This window comes from Sorex araneus, chromosome 1 (assembly GCF_027595985.1).
Source record: "Sorex araneus isolate mSorAra2 chromosome 1, mSorAra2.pri, whole genome shotgun sequence".
Lineage (NCBI taxonomy): Eukaryota > Metazoa > Chordata > Mammalia > Eulipotyphla > Soricidae > Sorex > Sorex araneus.
This window is the reverse complement of record NC_073302.1, coordinates 328,397,669-328,418,842: the sequence shown is the minus strand read 5'-3', so window position 1 is coordinate 328,418,842 and position 21,174 is coordinate 328,397,669. Positions and strand designations below refer to the sequence as shown.

General features: G+C 39.4%; 1 protein-coding gene across 3 annotated transcripts in view; it reads right to left on the bottom strand.

The window, feature by feature from the left end:
- Positions 1–21,174, bottom strand: part of DLC1 (DLC1 Rho GTPase activating protein) — a 420,273-nt gene that overhangs the window by 177,614 nt on the left and 221,485 nt on the right. The window contains exon 1 of one of the 3 annotated variants that reach the window (XM_012935067.2): positions 5,954–6,370. The exons of the other annotated variants lie outside the window; for them this stretch is intronic. Within the exon in view, the coding sequence (XP_012790521.2) occupies positions 5,954–6,068 (115 nt within the window). The 5' untranslated portion in view covers positions 6,069–6,370. Of the gene's footprint in view, positions 1–5,953; positions 6,371–21,174 lie in introns of those variants that run through there. 3 annotated transcript variants of the gene reach the window in all.

Sequence of the window (21,174 nt, the reverse complement as noted above, 5' to 3'; positions counted from 1 at the left end):
ATGAAGTAAGAAAGTACACATCTCAGACAAATATGGGCAAATGCACCCAATGATAAAAAAGTACAAACAACAGATAAAGATGCAAGTTATTTCTTCAGAATGGGAAATGCACCCTACCGTCAGAAAGTACACATGTCAGGGAGAGATGTGGGAAAATCTGCTTTAAGGTAGAAGAAAGAAAATAAACATCTCAGGGAGAGATGCAAGCAAATATGTAAGTACTTCTTACCTTAACATGTGCTTTTAATAATATTTAATTTGTGTTTAATTGCTCTACCCAAGGTGAGCACCAGCGGGCTTGTGTAGTTTGGGTTTTGCTTAACTTTTGCAGACTCTGTCTAGTCTAACTTTTAATTATTTTTATTTTTTTCCTTAAAGTTATCCATTTGGCACATCAGTCCAAACTTGTTTGCAGATCTTTGTCAAACACATATCAAGAAATCCCAATCATCTCATGTTTGAGTGAGTGAGTTCCTGGCATCTCAGTCTATGAGATTCAGCCTCTGAGAATCTTTGACTAAAACTATTTGAAAGACACAGTAGATTTGAAGCATGGACTCTTAAGCTACGTCTATGGACAGAATTCAGAGTGTTTGTGAACAGGGGGAAGGAAAACATGGCACTTTATTTTCACTAAACTCTGGATAAATCAATTATTTTCAGCAATGAATATTGAGACTGCCACCCATCCCTCACCTTTGATATAGCCGTCTCTGTTCCATATCATACTGAAATTGATATTGCTAGAAATATCATGAAATATCCTCTATATTGATCTCCCACTGGGGCCCCCTCAGAGGGTAGCAGGTTGAGTTTCCCTCCCCGCCCCAAGCAGAGCCCCGGCAGCCTAAAACCTCCAAAACCCAGCCACAGCCACACTTAAGGCCACTCTCCACACGCTCAGACAAACCTCATGCATAAAGGAATTGGCAGAGGAACCCAGGTATGTGGAACCCGTGGCTGAGATCTCCAAGCCTGCTCTGATTGGGACTGGGCCTCCTCCACCCAGATCCCCAGTTTTCCAGTAGCTTGTCAGTCACACCCATAAACTTCCCCTGGTGCCATGTAATCTCAACAACGGCCAAGATCCAGAGACTATAAAGCAAAGTCCCTGGAGAGAGTGATGCAGAATCTCACATGGCAGAGCCTAGGATGCCACCTGTGGCATATTCTATATGCCAAAAACAGAAACAATAATGGGCCTCATTCCCCTGACCCTGAACAAGACAGGGGCAAATGGAGATGTTACTGGCACCTGCTTGAGCAAATAAATGAGCAATGGGATGACAGTGATACAGTGATACAGTGATATTGATCCCTGCCCTACAGAAAAGGTAGTTATCATACCCACTGCTGAAAACACACGATTGCATTTTTATCCAAGCACCATTCTTCATGTGACACTACCAGTCATCATGTGACATTGTTCAGTCACTAAACAGTCATGTTGAAGGTTTGTACAAATTGTGAGCTATATGTGGACGCTGCTTTTTTAGTGTGCCTTATCTGTAATAGTAGGTGACAAAGAGATGAATCAAAGACTACTGTGTATTTTAATGCTCTCCTAGCTAAGCCATACTATTATTCTGGCACCTTTAAAACCTATCAAATGTGTATTTATACCTCAAGAACTTAAACATTATTCTGTCATTATAATTCATTCATGTTATATTGCTGTATTATAATTTTGTTTTGAAATTTTTGATGACTCTGTACACTACAATTAGCTTCCTTTATAATTGATGTGATTATTTACACATGTAAAATATTATTCTGAAGTAATCCACCAGCTTCATCGGAAAATTTAAGAGATCCAAAGGCTCATGGAAAATTAAGCCCTATAAGAGGAACCAGTATGGTAGTATAGTGGGTAGAGTGCCTGCTTTGCATGCAGATGACCCATGTTGATGCTTGGTACACCATAAGGTCCAAAGCACTACCAAGGGAGATCCTTGTGCTCAGAGTCAGGACTAACTCCTGAGCACCACTGGATGTGGCCCTGAACCAAAAACCAAACCAACCCCCAAATAGCATACCCCTCCCCGCTACACACACACACACACACACACCCCAAAAATAAAAAAAAAACCCAAAAATACTCACAACCTAAATGAAAGGATTAAGAAGCAACTGGTTTTCAGGAAGAAAATACAACCAAAAATCATGATTTCTAAGTCCCAAAGGGGAAAGATGGCAGTAGAGGAGAGGTGAGAACACACAAGGGGAAGAGAAAAGTTCAGGTCTTCAGAGCAGAGCTGTCTACTCCTCCTCCACCAGCACTGGCTGATATCCTCAGAGTTCTCATTCAACACCATACTCAACTTATAGGACTGAAGACAGTGCACATGTGGGATTGGAAATAGTTGTTATAAAGAGGACAGGGAGTAGACAGAAATCCCTATGGGTTGATGGGTAGAAAAAGAGGCAATTACATACAAAAGGAGGTTGCAATTAAGGCAGTTGTTCTGTCACTTCTCTTACAATATGAAAGATCTTTTCCTAGCAGCAATTTTTTTATTTATATAAGGCTTTGAATCCTGACACATTATAGACAGAACACCTATGTTTTATATATAAGAGAATTTAAGGCAAGGAGGAGAAATGGTGGCTTTTATTTGAAAATCATTTGGTATAGAAATAGAATTGTGTATACAGGTGCATATATATGTGCATATATATATAGTGTGTATATATGAGACAGTCATACACACAGACATGCACGCACACACACAAAGAGACATAAATGTAAAAAAAAATCTAACTTGAAACTTCGTTGCATGACCTTGGTCAAATTAAGTGCTTGAAAGAAACTAAAATCTTAAATTACTGTTGGGGTTTGAGGGGATTATATGGGGAGCTGGGGATTGAACCTGGGTTGGCTGCAAACAAGGAAAGCACCCTAACCCTATACTGTCACTCTGGATCCTCAAATTAATTCTTCTTTTTTCTATTTTATTTTTAATTTTTAAAATTTATGTATTTATTTTAATTTTTTAAATTTTTTTAAATTTTATTTTTTTTACTTTTTAATAAGTGAGTCACCATGAGGGTAAAGTTACAAGTTTACCCATCTTCGTGCTTGTATTTCCCTCATACAATGTTCAAGAAGCCATCCCTCCACCAGTGTCCATTCTCCACCACCAATGAACCCAGTATCCCTCCCACCCTCCAATCCCATCCCCGCCCCCACCCCGCCTCTGTGGCAGGGTATTCCGATCAAATTAATTCTTGAGAAACTCTGTGAAAGACTTCAAGGCAATGATCACCATGGATGTATGCAGCTATTGCTAATGGAAGTGTATTTCTCTAGAAATTTCAAAATATTTGTGGGGGTTCCTGGTGGTGCTCTGGGGCCACCCTCAGGTGTTGGGTAGTCTGTGATGCTAGGGGTACAACACAGGGCCTCACACATGCAAAATATATGAGCCACATGAGCCACATTTTTCCTGTCACTTCATTACTATTATAACATACAGTGAGGTGGGAGGGAGGTTTGGACTTTTGACTGCAAGACAGAGGGCAATGTGGTATGCTATATAATAAAGAGTGCATCTAGTGTTTAAAGAAGTGTCTTTTTTGTGGATAATTAACAACTATTATTTAGCCTTTGGTCAGAGAGTTGGGTTTAGAGGAAAGGTTTGAGGGATAAGACAGACATGCTCTTGAGGTTTGGAGGTGCACCAAATTGAGATTTGACAAGAAGCTATTGAATTGCATCCAAGAGGGAAGGAGTGCAAAAGGGCCCATGTTCTTACTTTTCAGTTACAGCACTTTTATTGTCTTCTGTGTGACCTACCTAAGAGCTCACTCTCCTCCAAGAGGCATTACTAAGGAGTTCTTTTAGTACATAGAGTACCACAAATCTCACTTGCTACTAGAGCAGTGGAAATATTTTTCTCAGTATTCATTTGACTTTACACCTTTAATTCCATACAGACTTCTAATATACAGAAAATAACAAGACAAATACAGCACTTTCTAGGGATAAAATCCTTAATCTTAGAGGCCATCAGCTGATCCAAACTTTTCAGCTTATGAAATTTTAAGAGGAAGTCTGGGAAGAAGGGATGTCTTTTAATTAGTTTACTCTTAAATTAAAACACCAAATAGCTGTAAGATATTTTTGTGTTCTCTTTAATAAGATATTATTTGTGGAATCTTTCCAATAGCAATAATAGGTATATCAAGCTAGATGAGGAATCACCTTTTTTAAAATGAAGGATCATTCATTTTAGACACGGATCTCATACTCCCATCTCTTAGTTCTTAAATATCTTCTGACCAATTGCAATTTGTCACTAAAACATTAATCTTCAAACATTTTTACACTTAATCAAAATTTGGATTCCTTTAACCTATCACATTTTACATTAAAGCCACAAGCAAATGGCTAAACTAAAAATATTCTGCCTTTTCTCCTTATCTTATAGTTAGACTTGACTTTATTTACTCTCTCTTCCAAGTCTTGGGCAATGTTGTTTAGTTTAACTGGAAGATTTTCATGAGCATTCAAAGACAAACTTACAGCCTACAAAGGTATGTAACAAGCATTTTATCTTATAATCTGTTTTTATCACTGTCCCAAACCTTAAATATCCCTTCTTCAAGTCATGTCAGGACAATTATATGAAAGTCAAATGATCTTTCATCAAGAACACTCCAGACAGAAATCTGGATTGACACTTTGAGAGACTTTTTCTTTTTCTTCTCATTTTTTCATTTTTTTCTTTCTTTTCTCTTCTTTCCCTTCCTCTCTGTCTTTTAAAAACAATTTAGAACTTCATTCAAGGTAGAAAAACAACTGGGTTAACCAAAAAGGTTAAGGAAACAGGACCTTTGCCCCATCCATGTAGACAACATAAGTATACAGACTTAAAAAGCAAATAAGAAAGAGGCACTGAACATTATTCAGATACCTTTCAGAATTCTGGAAGTTTTTTTAGTTTGATGCAAGCTCCCATTTTAAGTCAATTTGTGAACATTTTTGGCGGGTGCTCCCAAGGAGTGCTCAGGGGGCTGGGGACCATCTCCCTTTGCTACTTGGCCAACCAGGCAGGCCACAGTGCAGAATGCTACAACCTTCCGATATCGGCTCTGCTCTGGTCCAGTAGTGCTGGGGACCACTAGGCCAACCTAGCAGTTTACAGGGGGGCCTCTGGGTCATACCTGGTGGTGGCATTTGGGGAAATGCATGTGGCACCTGGCATCAAATTTGGGTCTTGTGTATACAAGGCATGTGCCCCCCCCCCGCTCCCCCCCGCCCCCCCGCCCTGAGCTGTCTGGCCCAATATTCTTAGTACCAGAATCAGGCAGGAGTCCCTATTTCCTTGAGCCCCTGAAACCCTGTCTGCCGCTCGGGTCGCCGTCACTGGCACTCCAGAACATTCGCACTGCGCCGCTGTATTTGTTTGCTTATATTTCAGACTCCTGCCTCCAGCATACCTGACACCCTCTTGGAACTCAGAACAGCTCTGGACGGCCAGAGGAAATACCCGCGGCCGTGCCCGGGGCAGCCCCATTACTCCACTGACACCCTGATCGCGCACCCCTCTCCCACCCCAGCCGCGCACCCCACCCTTCGAGGCCAGCATGCGTCTGCTGCTGCTGCTGCTGCTGCTCATCACTGCGGGTCTCCCCAGCCGCCCGAAGTCCTTGCTCCGCTGTTCAAGGTTATAACAGGGGGGAGGGGGCCTCCCCTAAAACCTTATCTAGAAATCATCAGACGAGTAACCAGATAGGCATTAGAAAAGAGGAAAATCCCCACCCAACCCAGCCCACAACGCGCCCCCTGAACTGTTGGAATCCAGAAGAAGGGACCCTGAAATCAATCACGGCCCCTGCCCAGAACTTTCCCCAGCTGATGAGCTCATTAGTTACCGGCGTCCCTGGCTGCGCCGCCGGGGACTTAACTGTTCTCTCTGCACCTCGGCCTCCCGCCCCCCTCGCCCCTCACCTGCCAGCCGTCTCTCGCGGGTGTTTTTCCAAATCGCATCCAGGGCCCTGGCCGTGGAGTCTCGGATGTGCTCGCTGAGGGACCTCCGCAGCGGGGCTCGGGGGGGCCGCGCCATGCCGTGGGCCCGGGGTGGGCCGAGCCCTGCGCCTTCAGGCCGCGGGCATTGCGGCGGCCGCCCGGGGACGCGCCCACTGCAGGCGGCCGCCTGGACCGCCGCCCGGCGCGCGCCACGGCCACATCTGGAAAGGCTTACACACCAGCCCACGACACCCTCGCGCCCTTCCCGGCTGCCTCCGTGGCTATCTAGATGATTCGAGCTTCCTGTGTAATCCAATAACTCCACTCGGTGCACGCTCGGCTGTGCGTCTGTTAAATCGGCGTCGCCTCCCTCGCAGGCCAGGGAACCGTGCAGCGTGGAAGGAAAGGCAGGGCAGGGTGCACTAAAAGCGGTTTGCAGGGAAGGTGAGCCGGGCAGAGGGGCGGGGAGTGGAGGAGTCCCCGCAACTTTCAAGGCTCATGGTCACGCATATTTGAATTTGATGAGCTTGAAGACTTATTTCTTCTCCCTGCCTCCCTGCCTCCCTCCCTTTCCTTCTTTCAAAGAGGGAAATCTCAATTTCAACTCTTAGCTCTGTTTGTGGGAAGGAGGCTATGAGGATACCAGAACATCCTACAGATCAGTCTGGATTCTCTCTAGGAACTGCACACATGAGTTTTAAATGAAATACTGATCAGCTCCTCATAGTTTCCTTTTAACTCTGCTTTTACTTACACTCAGTGCTTTAATCAAATACTTCTCTAGCTTTTTGCCATCGAGGCTTACATGTCCCCTGGCTTTTCGAACCTTTGCATTCCAACTAAGTAAACTTCCTCATAATAACTGCACATCAAAAGCTCACCCCAATAAACGTTTTTGAAGTGCCAGGCATCGTGAAATTAAAACATGAGCCAAAAGTTTCTTTTTCAAGATATGCTTCTGAGTTTCTAAAAAAAAAAATCCATTTATCTTCCAATGAATTTGGCTGATGGTTTCCTTTCTAATGCATTGTTAATTCTCTCCTTCCTCACTGTCCTCAAATTCCCCTCTTAAATTGCTCAAGGTTTGGCACAGAGGCTGACTACAGGCATAGGACAGAATTGAAGGTCCAGTTCTCCCTTAGATAACAATGAAAAGCTCTTTGTAAATTGTAAGGAACTGTCCAAATGCTATTAATTATCATAATTATTTTATATCATGAAATAATTTCTGACCCATACTGATCCTGAGCCTCCAAATTACTAACATGGCTCCTTTCCCATACAACTCTGACAACTTTATAACACAAAACAAATATTAAAAGTAGTGATATTTTCCTCATTAATTGTAAACAGACTAACACCTTTGCTTTTTAGCAATCCATGTGTCCAAAATAATATTGTTTCCAAATTGTAAAAGTGCACAAATCTCTACTGGGAGCATGTGCTTCTAGGTAGATAACTACTTCTTTGCCCTGTAGCACTGTAGCACTACCGTCCTGTTGTTCATCAATTTGCTCGAGCGGGCACCAGTAACATCTCCATTGTGAGTCTTCTTGTTACTATTTTTGGCATATTGAATATGCCACGGTAGCTTGCCAGGCTTTGCCGTGTGGGCGGGATACTCTCATACCTTGCTGGGCTCTCTGAGAGGGGGGAGGAATCAAACCCCGGTTGGCCACATGCAAAGCAAACACCCTACCTGCTGTGCTATCGCTCCAGTCCTATTAATTTTTATTATTGGTCTTGCTTTTGTTTGTTTGGAAAACACCCCCAGCCGTAGTAAGGGCTTACTCCTAGTTCCGTGCTCAAGGGTAGTTCTTAGAATTACTCAGTGGACCGTATATGGTATGGGGGGTTGCATGCAAGGCAAGTTCTTTAACCCCTGTACTCTTTCTCTTGCCCTAGTCTGTTCTTGTTTGCAGTGGTGCTCTGGGTCTACTCTTGACTCTATGCTTAGGGAAAACTCCTGAAAGTGTTCAGGGAACCATATATAGTGCCAGGGATGGAACCAGATTGGCTGTCTGCAAGGCAAGTGCCCTTGCCCTTGTAGTGTCTCCATTCTTTATTATTGTACTAGGCACAGGTGATGAGGCAAAGTGTTCTAACTCGTGAGTTGTCTAGACTGTGTCTGTGCCTGTGGGAGTGGATTGCAAGGGAAAAGCTTTCATTTAAAATTCTGATTTTACAACCACCTCCATGTAAACTCATCCATTAGCCCAGTGTTACAGACTCACAATTAAATTTTGGAAGAGATTAAGCAAGCCACAAAAATTAATGGGTACACTGGTCTTCTGACTGAAAGCTTTGGTACTCTCACCCTGCTGAAGGCCCCACATTTGCAATCACACCCCCCACAGCCGGTGCCATGCCACTGGCCCACCTCCACTGCTTCATGACTAGTCTCTTCAGAGACGCCAAACTGCCGAAAATTCCAGTTACACCAGTCTTCAGGCTGAAAATTCTGGAGTATTCTCGAGTAGAGGCATGCAGGTTTCCACCCCTCAGCCCCCCGTATCTGTGGAAACCCTGATGGTCACAGCCATATCCCACAACCACCTCTATGTAAACTCAGAGCCCAATTAAGTATCCTGGTGTGTCCTGAATGCAAGACACCTCCAAATTCTTCAATAGTGACATCCAGTAGGAGCAGACCAAATTAGATGGGGAAAGTAATGTATAATCCAACTAAGTTTCAATAAATAAAATTAGTAAAACAGAAGCATCAACTAGAAATAAACAGCCTCACAAATCCTCTGACAAGAACTTGCCTCCATGGTGAGATCTAACAATTTTCACAAATTTTCTTTTCCTACAGGATGTTTTGATACTTCCATTAGCCATTTAGTTGTAACAAGCAATATAAAATAAATTATTTTGTGCCTGTCCTTGGTTGCCTCTCGTCTAATCTCCATTCCCTCCCATGTGCCCCAACTGCTTGGTAACTAGTTTTGTAACCCAAGACCAACATTTGTCATTGTCTAGTCCCTTGTTTTCTCTATTTTCCTCAAGAGTTAGTTCATATGGTATCTGTCCCCTCTCTGACTTATTTCTCTCAATCCCTCTCTCTTTCTCTACCTCCCCTTCCCCCCACCCTTCAAGTAGGCCTGAGCACCTTGAGATACAGTGACTCATTTCCTACTCAAATTGAACTGTTCTGGTGTATGTGGGCCCCTTCGGTGGAGGAACAGTTTGAACCGGATCCACAGCATGAGCAGTGTGCTAGCAAGTGGAGGATGGATAAGAAACCACTATGTCCTTGAGGGGAAAAAGCACACTGATAACAAATCATTTCAAAACAGTGCGATTAAGTTCCATGACGGAAGAGTGCGGAGCCTATTAGGGGAGCAAAAGGAGAAAAAAAAAAAGCAGCTTGGATTCCTCACTCTTGCTAGATTTCACCTTACCTAAATTCCCAATCTAGATCCATGACAATGTCAGAGTATAAACAACAGTCACCAGCATAAATAACAACGGGTGTTGTATGAATCATGCAAAGCAACTGAGGGAAGATTTCTATACTTCTACACAAAAATAAAAAGGGAAATAACAAAGTAGAAGGTATTTATTACCTATGGCATACTACAAACTCTGTATTAGCACTGTATATAGACTGCAATATATAAATCAGCATAGGCACTATGATCTCCTCTTGGAGATGAGGAAGCTAAAGTAAAAGAGAAAAGAAACTTGAGAAATGTCAGCATATAAAACACAAACAAACAAACAAACAAACAAACCAACCGGAATCCATATCTAGAGCTGTCTGAATCCAAGGATCACGAACCTCCTAACCAGCCATAAGTTAACAGAAGTGATTTGTAGCAATGATGAACATTACTATTATCTAAGCTTTATGGAAGGGGCTCAATCAGAGCTTTTTAAAACAGTCAAATAAAATCATCAACTGGGTGCAGGGTGTTAAAGAAACCTGTCTCTGGTGGGTGATCTCAGCTAAAGACACTGAAGGGTACAGAGCCAGGGGCACTAAATCCACTTCAGCGTGGATTTAATGCCATAGTCTAATGAAAGAGTATTTAGGGGCACTAAATCCACTTCAGTGTGGATTTAATGCCACAGTCTAATGAAAGGGTATTAGAACTGATCTCCAAAGTGTCCGAGTGACCATTTTTCTGCTCCGGAATCCTATTTTTATGATAAAAGTCCTAGTTCTTTATTGTCTCACCAAGTATCATGGAAAAACTACATGAACTGTTAAGTATCATTAGGAAGAATGATTAATATGCTTAACCGATGAGATTTGTATGTTTTATTTATTTTTAAAATTAACACCATAATTGAAAAATTTCAGATATTTGGAGAAGGAAGCACAGTGTTTGCAGCAAGGTGGAGCTGAATTCCGGATTTGATCATAGCCCTAAGTAGGACTTGCTTGGACCCTAATTGCTGAAAACACATTAAATACAAATTTCATTGTGAGGCTATTTTAATTTCTTATGGAAGAATAGCAGTCACATATCATGTGGATGATATGCAACTATTTTGATATGCAATTTAAAACTTTCACATTTTTATATATTGACTGGCTATTAGAAGTGCTTCACCTGAAAAATTAGAGTAATTTTTTTTTTTTTTTTTTTGCTTTTTTTGGGTCACACCCGGCGATGCACAGGGGTCACTCCTGGCTCTGCACTCAGGAATCACCCCTGGCGGTGCTCAGGGGACCATATGGGATGCTGGGATTCGAACCTGGGTCGGTTGCGTGCAAGGCAAACGCCCTACCCGCTGTGCTATCACTCCAGCCCCTAGAGTAATTTTTAAAGAACCTACTACTTCTAGAGTAATTTCCCAAGTATTAGTTGCACAAATTTCAAATTATCCCGGTATGATGTGACTGTGGGAAGTAGGGAATATGTAATAACTTGTGTTGTCTCATCTTGGCATATGTAGAAATTGGGAAACCAAGAAGTACTTTGGCATTTTCCAAGATCTCCCTGGGACTTGGACAAAAAAATAATGAGGACATAATAGTGTTTTATTCTTTCACAGTTTCTTAAGTTTTTCCTTACCCATTGGTGGGGTTGCTTTCTGATCTCAGGAAATTTGCCTGTTCTCCCAGACCCCTGGAGAGCACAGATTCTTATCTATTAAGCTAGGGAATCTTGTCTCCAATGGCTAAATACTTTCCATCTATTTTAGAATTTCTGGAGCACAAGGTTGCATTCATTGCCACTTGACATTTCATTATTATATAAGGGCTTAATGGTTTCAGGGTGAAATACAGCAATCTTCACATACTTTCCTTCAAGGAATTTTTTTGGATCATGTTTATTTATAAGGATTATTTATAAGGAGCAATGCAAAATAAATTATTTAAGTCCTTCTTTGGGGGTGGAGTTTGAGGATTGGGGTAGAAACATTGAAAATATGGTGGTGGGTAGGTGTAATGGTGGTGGGATTGGTGTTGGAATATTAAACATAACAAATTATTGTGAACAACTCTATCAAAATAAAATAAAATATAAGAATACTTTCTAACTTAAAATACCATGACATTTTGGCATTATTGAATTTACCTAATTGTGTGGAATTTGCAAAGTATGTCTTCTTACTGTAAACAAGTGTCAATTTTAAAGCATGTCTAGACCCTAGTTGTTTTGAGCTAATATCAGCAACCCCTTCATTCCCATTCCTGTATCACATAAATCCATTTTAGTCATAAGACCACTTCCATTTGCTGAGGTAACTCATTTTAGCCTTCTTAGGAGCAATTGAAAACATTCAGGACTGCTCAAAATGCTAGAAGATTTTTCCAAAGAATTTTAAATAATGATGAGAAACGGAAGGTTTATTGAGTCACTGTCATGCTTTGACAGTGTCTGGATTTTTGGTCCAGAGAAGAAATTATTAAAATCCCGTTTGATTAAGCTATGTGAGTGATCCAGCCTTTGCATCAGAAAAGCAGTCTTAGTGAATCATGGTACCTATGCTAGTAAAATAGAGCTGTGTGAAAGGTTGTATATCCATAAGAGAAGTTCTCCATTATATATCCAAAGTCCAGGAGAATTTTTGCTTTGAAGCCTCTGTAATTCTGTATCTAACTGATTTCTTTACTGAAATGAATGGCATTTAGTCTGTAAGTTACATACTGCTAATAACTGTTTGTGTCTTAAAATGTTTATTTAACATAGCTTCTTTAGCACATTTGATCTGGGTAGCAAAAGGTAGGTTCAGTTAACAATTTTAATCTAACTTCTTTACTTGAAACCCTAATAATGATTACAGGGAATTTGGTTGAGAATCTGGTGATAATTGATATTAAATGTTCTTAACCAGAGTTCAAGGCAAAGTTCTTTACACTATTAGATAGTATGTAATACCTATTAGACATTATGTAATATAAAGCATACAAGCATAGTGATCTATGGATATACTTTACAAGTTCGATTCCTCCACCCCTGTCAGAGAGCCCAACAAGCTACCGAGAGTATCGAGTTCGCGCAGCAGAGCCTGGCAAGCTACCCGTGCGTATTGGATATGCCAAAAACAGTAACAATAAATCTCTCAATGAGAGATGTTACTGGTGCCTGCTCGAAACAAATGTATATATTGAGATTTTTATGATGGCAGTTAGTGATCAGAGAAGTTCCAACACTATGGCTTTATAGTCACTGAGATTTTCATACTCTGTTTCAGAGTTAAATCTACTCGGATTTTCTGAGTATAATCATACTTCTGAATAAATGTAGTAGGGAAAGAAATGGAGCAGTACAAAGAAATGAGTATTAGGAGAGTTTGAAACCAAACCCAGGGCCTCAACATATGCAAGCCAAGTTTTCCTCCCAACTGACGCAGCAGTCACATGCTATTTCCTTGCTGGTTGTTGAAGCTTATTATTATTTATGATTTCACAACATAGTTTTCTGCCTGGGCTGGGAAAAGTCACTATGCCTGTGATAAACTTTTAGATGCGATGTTTGTGTCCCTTATGTGCTCTTCTGCCCCAAATTCATAGGCTAAAACCTAAACACCAATGTGGTGGCTTTTGGAGGGGGGAGCTTCTGGGAGGTATTGATGCTGGAGGTGGATTCCTCATCAACAGAATTCTTGCCGCTAGACGAGACTGCCCAGAGAGCTCTCTGGCACTTCTGCCACAGACAGCAAGAGGAAAGTTATCTATGAACCAGCCACCAAATCTGTCCAGACTTTGAATTTGAACTTTCCAGCTTATACACACTGTAGAAACAATTTCTGTTCTGCGAGCGACCAAGTCTACATATTTGGTTAAAGTAGCCCAAATAATCCAAGACAGGGACAAAGGCCAAGGCAGATATTCCTTTAGACCACTCTGTAATCTTGGAAAAACATTTTGTAAATTGTTCAAGAGCTCACTAATTCTCATCCAGTAGAAAGCTGGGAGCAGAAGAAATGAACCCATAGAGACTCAGATTTTTCTCCTAAGTAGAACATAAAGGTTGAACAAATCTCTCTAGTGCATAGACAACAGCATTTCACTTTTTTTGGTTTTGTTTTATTTTTGTGTTTGGGCCAAACCTCGCAGTGCTTAGGACTTACTCCTTTCAAATTCAGGGCTGGGGTGGAGGGCAGTGCCCACGTGAGGTGGTAGGAATCAAACCCTAGTTGGTCAAGTGCAAGACAAATGCCTTACCCACTGTAAGGTCTCTTTAGCCTTTCATTCTACTTAAAAATTACCTCAATAGCACCTAAACTACTAGTAAGTATAACTTATTTTTGTTAATGTGTTCTTCAAGACATTTTTTCATTGCTTTGAACATATTTTCTTTGGAAAGTTCACTTGTTTGGTTTACTTCTCTTGGGTAGTTAACTATAATTTTCAGGATTTTTTTTTTCGGACATAGGAAAAAGATGCTGTCACTGTCATTCCGTTGCTCATCAATTTGTTCGAGCGGGCACCAGTAATGTCTCTTATTGTGAGACTTATTGTTACTGTTTTTGGCATATCCAATACACCACGGTAGCTTGCCAGGCTCTGCTGTGTGGGCGCGATACTCTCGGTAGCTTGCCAGGCTCTCCAAGAGGGTCGGCCGCATGAAAGGCAAATGCCCTACCACTATGCTATCGCTCCAGCCCAGGAAAAAGATTCTAGGTAATGGAAAGTAGTGATATTAATCAGAAAACAGTAATATAATAATTACAGACTATTTCATGTCATAATTTTATCAAAAATTAAAAAATTCTTCTTCTTTACTTCCCTTCTTTTCTTCCTCCTTCCATCCCTTCTTTACTTCCCATACATGAATAAAACCCAGGGCCTCACACATGCAAACCAAGTGTTATGCCCCTGAGATAAAATCCCAGCTCTTGGAAAAACTGGAATTTTTCTTTATCTTAATCGTGACTCTTTTAATTTATTATCATAATATTTTCTTTATCTTAATGGTGACTTTTAATTTATTATCATGAGCAACTATTTTTATTTATTAATTTTTTGTTTGTATTATTTTCAATTTTTTTATTTTATAAGGTAGTTCACAATATTTGATTACATTTAATGTTCAAACACCATTCCCACCACCATTACACCTTCCCACAAACATATTTCAGATGTTTCCATCACGAATCTCAAACCCTGGTGCCAGCCAGAGGTGGCTTATGGGTGTGACTGCTGAGTCGCCAGAGACCGGGGGAAATGGACTGGGGATCTCCATTCCTGGTCCCATTGAACCCAGAGTTCTACCATGAGCAATTATTGATTTATAATAAAGTATAGCTAGATTATTCAAAGCATCTCAGAAAAAGCAAACACATAACTCAGAATCTACTTTCCCTAACTTAGTCATTAAATTTTCTGTGATGAGTACATACTAAAACTTTTAACCATTGATGATTATAGGGAACAGAAATAATGCAGTGTGTAGAAACTGCCTTGCATGTACTAACCTTGGTTTGAACTCTGGCACCACATATGATTTCCCAAGCACTACCAGGAGTAATATCTAAGCATTAAGCCAGGGGTAAGCCCTGTGAAAAATTCAGTGGGATCCAAAACAACAACAACAACAACAACAAAATCAGTGATTATAACAGTTAATTAATGGGTTTCTGGTATTTTAGTGTGTTATTGTTATCATTGTTAAGTGAACCCCATTTTTCCCCCTTTTTTCCTTTACTGAATAAAGAGTAAAGAAACAAGGTCTTACCAACTAAGGTAGCTTTACTTAGTGAAAATTATAATCACTCTCCAAGGCCTGCTGGATTTTGGACCCATCCCATTTTTCCAATCTTTTCTCTGTCCGAAACACAAACTTCTCATCCCAGTTAGCTGGGCTGTGCAATTGCCTCCCTGCGTGTCAGTGTCTTCTCACCACCCGAACTCTGCCAACACCATTTTCCTTGCCTAGAAATGTCTCAGATCTTCCTTTCCGCTGTTTATCTCTCCCACTGCGCTCTAGGTGATCTCTCTCTTATCTGGATACCTAGTATCTCTGGAGTATGAAACCACTTAGCAGTTACCTCTTATCTTGCCCTACAAACTAGCCCCATTCCCAAGGTCTAGAACAAGGAAATCCTGAGACAACTAAATGGGAGCAGCAGGAAGAGCAATACTTATCACCATCACTTGCTCAGAGTTCCTTCACCCTTTATCATTGGCCCACAACTTTCTAATGGAGGAAAGAGGAAGTGGGAAAGAGATAGGAGGGAATATAATTGGATGATTGTATATTTGGCTGGACTTGGATTAACCTGGAATAGGGTTAGCAGGCTTCACTGAGAGGAAGCTAAAAAGTATAGTCCTACTTTAAAAAAAAAAAAGGAAATCACAGAATTTATAGCAACTTTTGGCAATACATAGTAGTGATTTTTCAGTGTCATTTGGGCTGCTTCTAATACCACAAAACTCCTTACTGACCAATGTTGTCACTCCTGTATCCTCCTCCATAAAAAACATCCCTTCCTTTCCTTATAGATAATCTTTTTCTTTTCCCCCTAAGGCATTTGATACTGCTAGCAAGTGGTCCAGCATCACCATGGCACCAAAGAATTCTCAGTGCTCAGAGATCAGAATTGTTATAAAAGCTTGATAACACCTGGACTAGTCAGTTCAAGATCAAGTTTAGGTCTGAGAAAGGAGGAGAAGATATAGGGTTGTAAAGAAATTTATGTATAAAACAAGAACATATGTAAAAATAAACATCTGCTATATGAATGTGAGTGAATGAGCAAGTGGACATTTAACTTCCCATTGTCTATTCTCTATTTTCTCTCATTATATCTGCATAGGTAATAATTTCTTTGCCTTAAGGTGTCCTGGTCTTTGGTTGTATCTGAAACTATATGGCACAAATAGGGAATCTTGATTTCCTGGATTATTCAGTAAACTTTATTTATATGTAATTTTTCTTTAATCTTTATTATAAACTCTCTAATGGTAACATCTTAAACTTAAAAGCCCAGTACACTGTCTGATAAAAAACAAAAGTTCAGAAATAGTTTTGGGTACAGTTATAGTAAAATATAAGCTTTCCAACACATTTATTGTCATGATCTTTTATTTTAGGCTTTAGGGTTTTTTACAGTACAGACTTTGAAGTACATATTACATTATGAAATTTGGCATGTGGATAAAGAATAAATGGATAACTTTTATTGATATTAATAAGCGATAATCAAATTTAAAGTTAGAATTTCTGAACAAGTATTATGGAAATTATGAGCCACATTTTAATAAACATCGTGTTAAAAGTTAAATTTTAAGCTTTAAAATTTTTTTAGCATTGTGTTTGATTTCAATTAAAATGCCATATGGATTTTGGTTTTGGATTGCATCCAGCAATGCCCAGGGCTTACTCCTGGCATTCTTGGATCACTCCTGGTGGGCTGGAGGACCATATGGGGTGCTGGGGATTCAACCTAGGTTGCTTCATGCAAGACAAGGGCCCTACCCACTGTACTAGCGCTCTAGACCCTAAAATGTCTCTTTTTTCTTTCAATCAAAAATGTATTGCATGCCCTTTACATGCAAGACAAAGAAAAATCGGATGTAGATTTTATTATATAATTAGGAAAATAAATCTTAGTCACCATAATAAGGGCAATGATAGGATATAAATGCTATTTAGAAACTTCTGACATAATATTTAAGAGTTTTGAGTAGAGGATGGGCTAGTTTCCGACCAATGCAAGCAAAATATGAAAGTCTGGACGTAGTATGAAAGGAAATTTTAGGGAAAGGTAAAAACATTCATAATATCACTGAGGCAGAAACAGGATGTAGAGTGTGGGATTCTTGGGAGCAGTAAGAAATGATGTGGATAGCTGAAGTAAGCTCAATGACGATTGCAGACCTAGCTATTGTAGTGTGAAATTCCCAGGAGAAAGTGTAAGTACTGACAAGAAAGCAAAACCACGTGAGTTTAGGGAGATAGTATGAAGGGTCAAGGTGTTTGCTTTGCACACAGCAGACCCCAGTTGATCCCCGGTACCACATAGCCACCCTATGCATCACCAGGAGTGATCTCTGAGCATAGAGCAAGAAATAATCCCTGAGCACTGCCAGTGTAGCTCAAATCCAACCCATATTCCAATAAACAAACATAAAAACAAAATAAAAAGTTAATAACAACAAAAACCAAACTTCAATGCTGAGTAAATTATTTAAAGTTTAGGAGAGGTTCAGTGAGATAAGGCTTTGATGTTACACATTTTTACCCTATAATTACATTAACTATGATAAAATGAAGATTGTGTAAAATATGTAAACTTTTTCTGTGATCCTCATGATACTAGCTTCTATTGTTTGAGACAAACAAAATTGAGACTCTAAAATGGTAAGATTAAGATCAATCTTAGTCTATTAAAAAAGAAACCAAAGCACAATATCTACCTAAGGTATTTTAAAAATATAATTCTATAGAACTGGTGGTACTTTTACTATGTCATTTATAGACTTACAATATAAACAAGGCAAAATTCTAAAGAATTTTAAAAATATAATAAGGTATTCTCTTGCTCTCCTTTCTTTAAAAATAAAAAAAAAACAAAATAAAACAAAAACCTGAACTCCCCATGGGTTAAATAATTTTACTAAAGAAAACAAAAGCGAAGTAAGCTGAAGTCATGGGAAATGATTGAGAAAGAGCAAGAGGCTGGAAACCTACCACAGATGGAGCAAAGATTTTCCAGATGTGGAATTCTTTCTATGGATCAGTGCTGTTAGCTTGGCTCACTTAGGTTCTACCAGGACAAAAATGAGAAACCAACTACAGCTTCCTCCTAACGTCTATCTGTAATCTAACTAGAAGTCTCTTTAGCTGAAATTTTATATCTTGCTTCCTTTAGGAAAAAGTCTTGGTATCTGGGATCTACAGCAATTTCTTTGAGGTTGGCTCTCGCTCTGGGTGAGAATGCTTTTGGAACTCCTGAAGATATTTGTACGTGTGTAGGAATATCTACATTTGGAAAGACCTTTCTAACATCTCATTGTCACAGTCCTCTTGTCAGTCTCACAGAAAGTTAGGGCACTCAGTGCATGTGAGGGTGAGGGGGGTGTCACTGCTCTGTTTACATTTTAATGTCCCGGACCATCTGGGTGAGTGACTTAGTGACTTCTAATTAGCTACAGAGTGATGAGGGCCAGATCAGACTCAGGGATCCAACTTTGACCAAAGGGACTTGTGCTTTTTCTAAAAAAAGGAAAAAAACCCACAATTTGATGCTCAAAATATTACTTTTTTGGTGTGATATAATAACTAAGCCAGTGTCTCATTTTACTAAGGTCACTAAATAATATGCTGTAGCTGTATCATTTCATTTCAGAAAATGTAAACTTGATATGAGAAACTTCTCACTTAAGACAACATGATGAAGGTGAGACTCAAATAAACTCGGGTAACAGGGGAGATAATTTCTGGAAGGGAAACAGGAGGAGTCAAGGCCAAACTATGCAAAAGCAAATTCAGGAGAAAAAGGAGGGTGCGGCCAGGGTTATAACGGAAGGTGCGTGCTAGAGGAAGATGGGAGATAAGGTTAGAGAGGAAGGGTAAGGCAAGAAGATGGAAAAGTTTGTTCCTTAGTCTGAGGAATCTTGACACTTTACTAACTCAGGCACAGTGCTTAAGAGCCCTAAGTCTATTCAGGGTTGCTAACTCTGGATCCTGTATTTTCGAGACTGTGACCGAGTATTTTAGGACAACTCCTTGAGTCTCCATAAAGTGGAAAACAGTAATATCTACTTTATAGGGCTGCTAGAAGATTAACCGAGCTTATGTTTGTAAAGTGCCTAGAAAAGTGCAGGCACGGAGTAAAGGCTTGCTGTTATTATCTATTCAACTAATTATTTGACCAATATCAAGTAAAAAGAATCTTTGAAGAGATTGGCATTACAATTGAGGGAAAATGTATGTATTTCAAAAAAAGTCACAGCACAGAGGCAAAATATTTACATAACTATAGACGAGAAAACCAAGAGTGGGGCATGAAAATTATAGAAGTGATTAAGCATCCTATTATTCTGTATTTATTGATTTCATTAAATGTATAAGAAATAATTGTTTTAGCATTTATAGTAATGAGAAGTTTAAAACATTAGTAACTGGGAGTGGTTGGGATGTACTATCTGGGTTATTAAATGGTGAGAAAAATTTTAAAGATAAAACCCCACAGCTTATTGTGGTGAGTGAGTGAGAACTTTTGGTGACCTTCATTTTACTTAAGCATCTCTTGCAGAACTCTCTGAGACCGCTGCTACCTGATTACACTATTCAGGGCAAAACAGCTTCTCAAATCCATCATCCATTCTCCTGAAATGGTCAAATTTATTTTGTACAGCCTGTATAGAACAAGATAGATACCCTAGCTTTCTTTAGGTATCATAAAGGAGGTTTAATTTGGGATAATTTATAATGATTGTTAATAACTGCCTTAGATTTCTTATTTAGATAATTTATATTCATAACATATACTAATGCTACAATAGAAATGCTGTGGATTAGAAATATTTCATCTCAACTTATTGATTATTGAAACATAAATCAAACCAATGGAAGATCAATAAGAAAAAAGGCATGGCAACAGAATATAGGTCATTTCATTTCCAAATAGGTCAAAATAATACCCCTTCCTATGAAACTATACAAAGTATACTTATCCAAATAATTTAAATCATGTGTAAATGTTCTCATTGGCACATATTTGCATACTATCAATATTATTAATAAAATTAATTGAACTACAAACCACACATAGGAAAATCTATAAAGGTTCATATTTGAGGGCAACTGAGAAGTGATCAGATATGATTCATGAACTAAATTTAATTTCTTTTATTTTTTCTAAATAATACTGATAGAAGAAGCCTTTTTATAATTAGTCTTTCTTCTGTCAGACTGAACACTAATTTATTTTTCTACCAATGAAAAGTCTAAGTCAATTAAAACACCTCATTAGCCTATACTGGCAGTTCAGTTCATAGCAACCTCTTCATAATGTTGTCAGCCATACTTTAAAGGGATAAAGGGAGAAGCTAAAAGATTCACCAGGCTTCCTAGGGAGGAGATTTCAAGCTTGTCAATTTTTTTTTTTTGGTGAAGTTATGCCATTGATAGCAGATTAAGTATCTATATGAGTTACTTGATATCTCAAACTGATCCATTCAAAACTACCAAGTGCTTATATTTACTATAGGGGTTAGGCCTTCTGGGATTTTAGTTTGAATTGGAAGACAATTTACAAACAGAAATACATCATAGGAACCGTTGACTGTCACAGAGAGATTATAGCCACCTTCAGTTAGCTATCTGGAAAACCAATCCAAGAGAAACCCCAAATTCAGTATCCAACTTAAGAACTGGGAATTGTTAAAAGAGAAATTATTAGGCCAAGATATAGTACAGTGTGTAAGGCTTTGTCTTGTGATCAGCCAGCATAGGTTTAATCTCTGGCACCCCATATGGCCCACTGAATACTGCCATGAGTGACCTCTGAGTACAGAACAAGGAATAAGCCTGAGTTGGGCATGACCTAAAAACAAATGAAGAGAAAGAGAGGATGAGAGAGAGACTATCATGCACCCATGTTATTTGAAATAAAATTGAGAAGAAAATGAAATATCTTTGATTGGTTCTAGAAGTAGTATAATTTGTTGTACCTACTTGGTAATAAATCACTGAACACTTAGAAATTCAGAAAATTATGTCCTTTGAATTCAAGAATTTGGCTTTAAGAATAGTTTACTTATATTTTTCATGAATTCCTTGATACCTGAA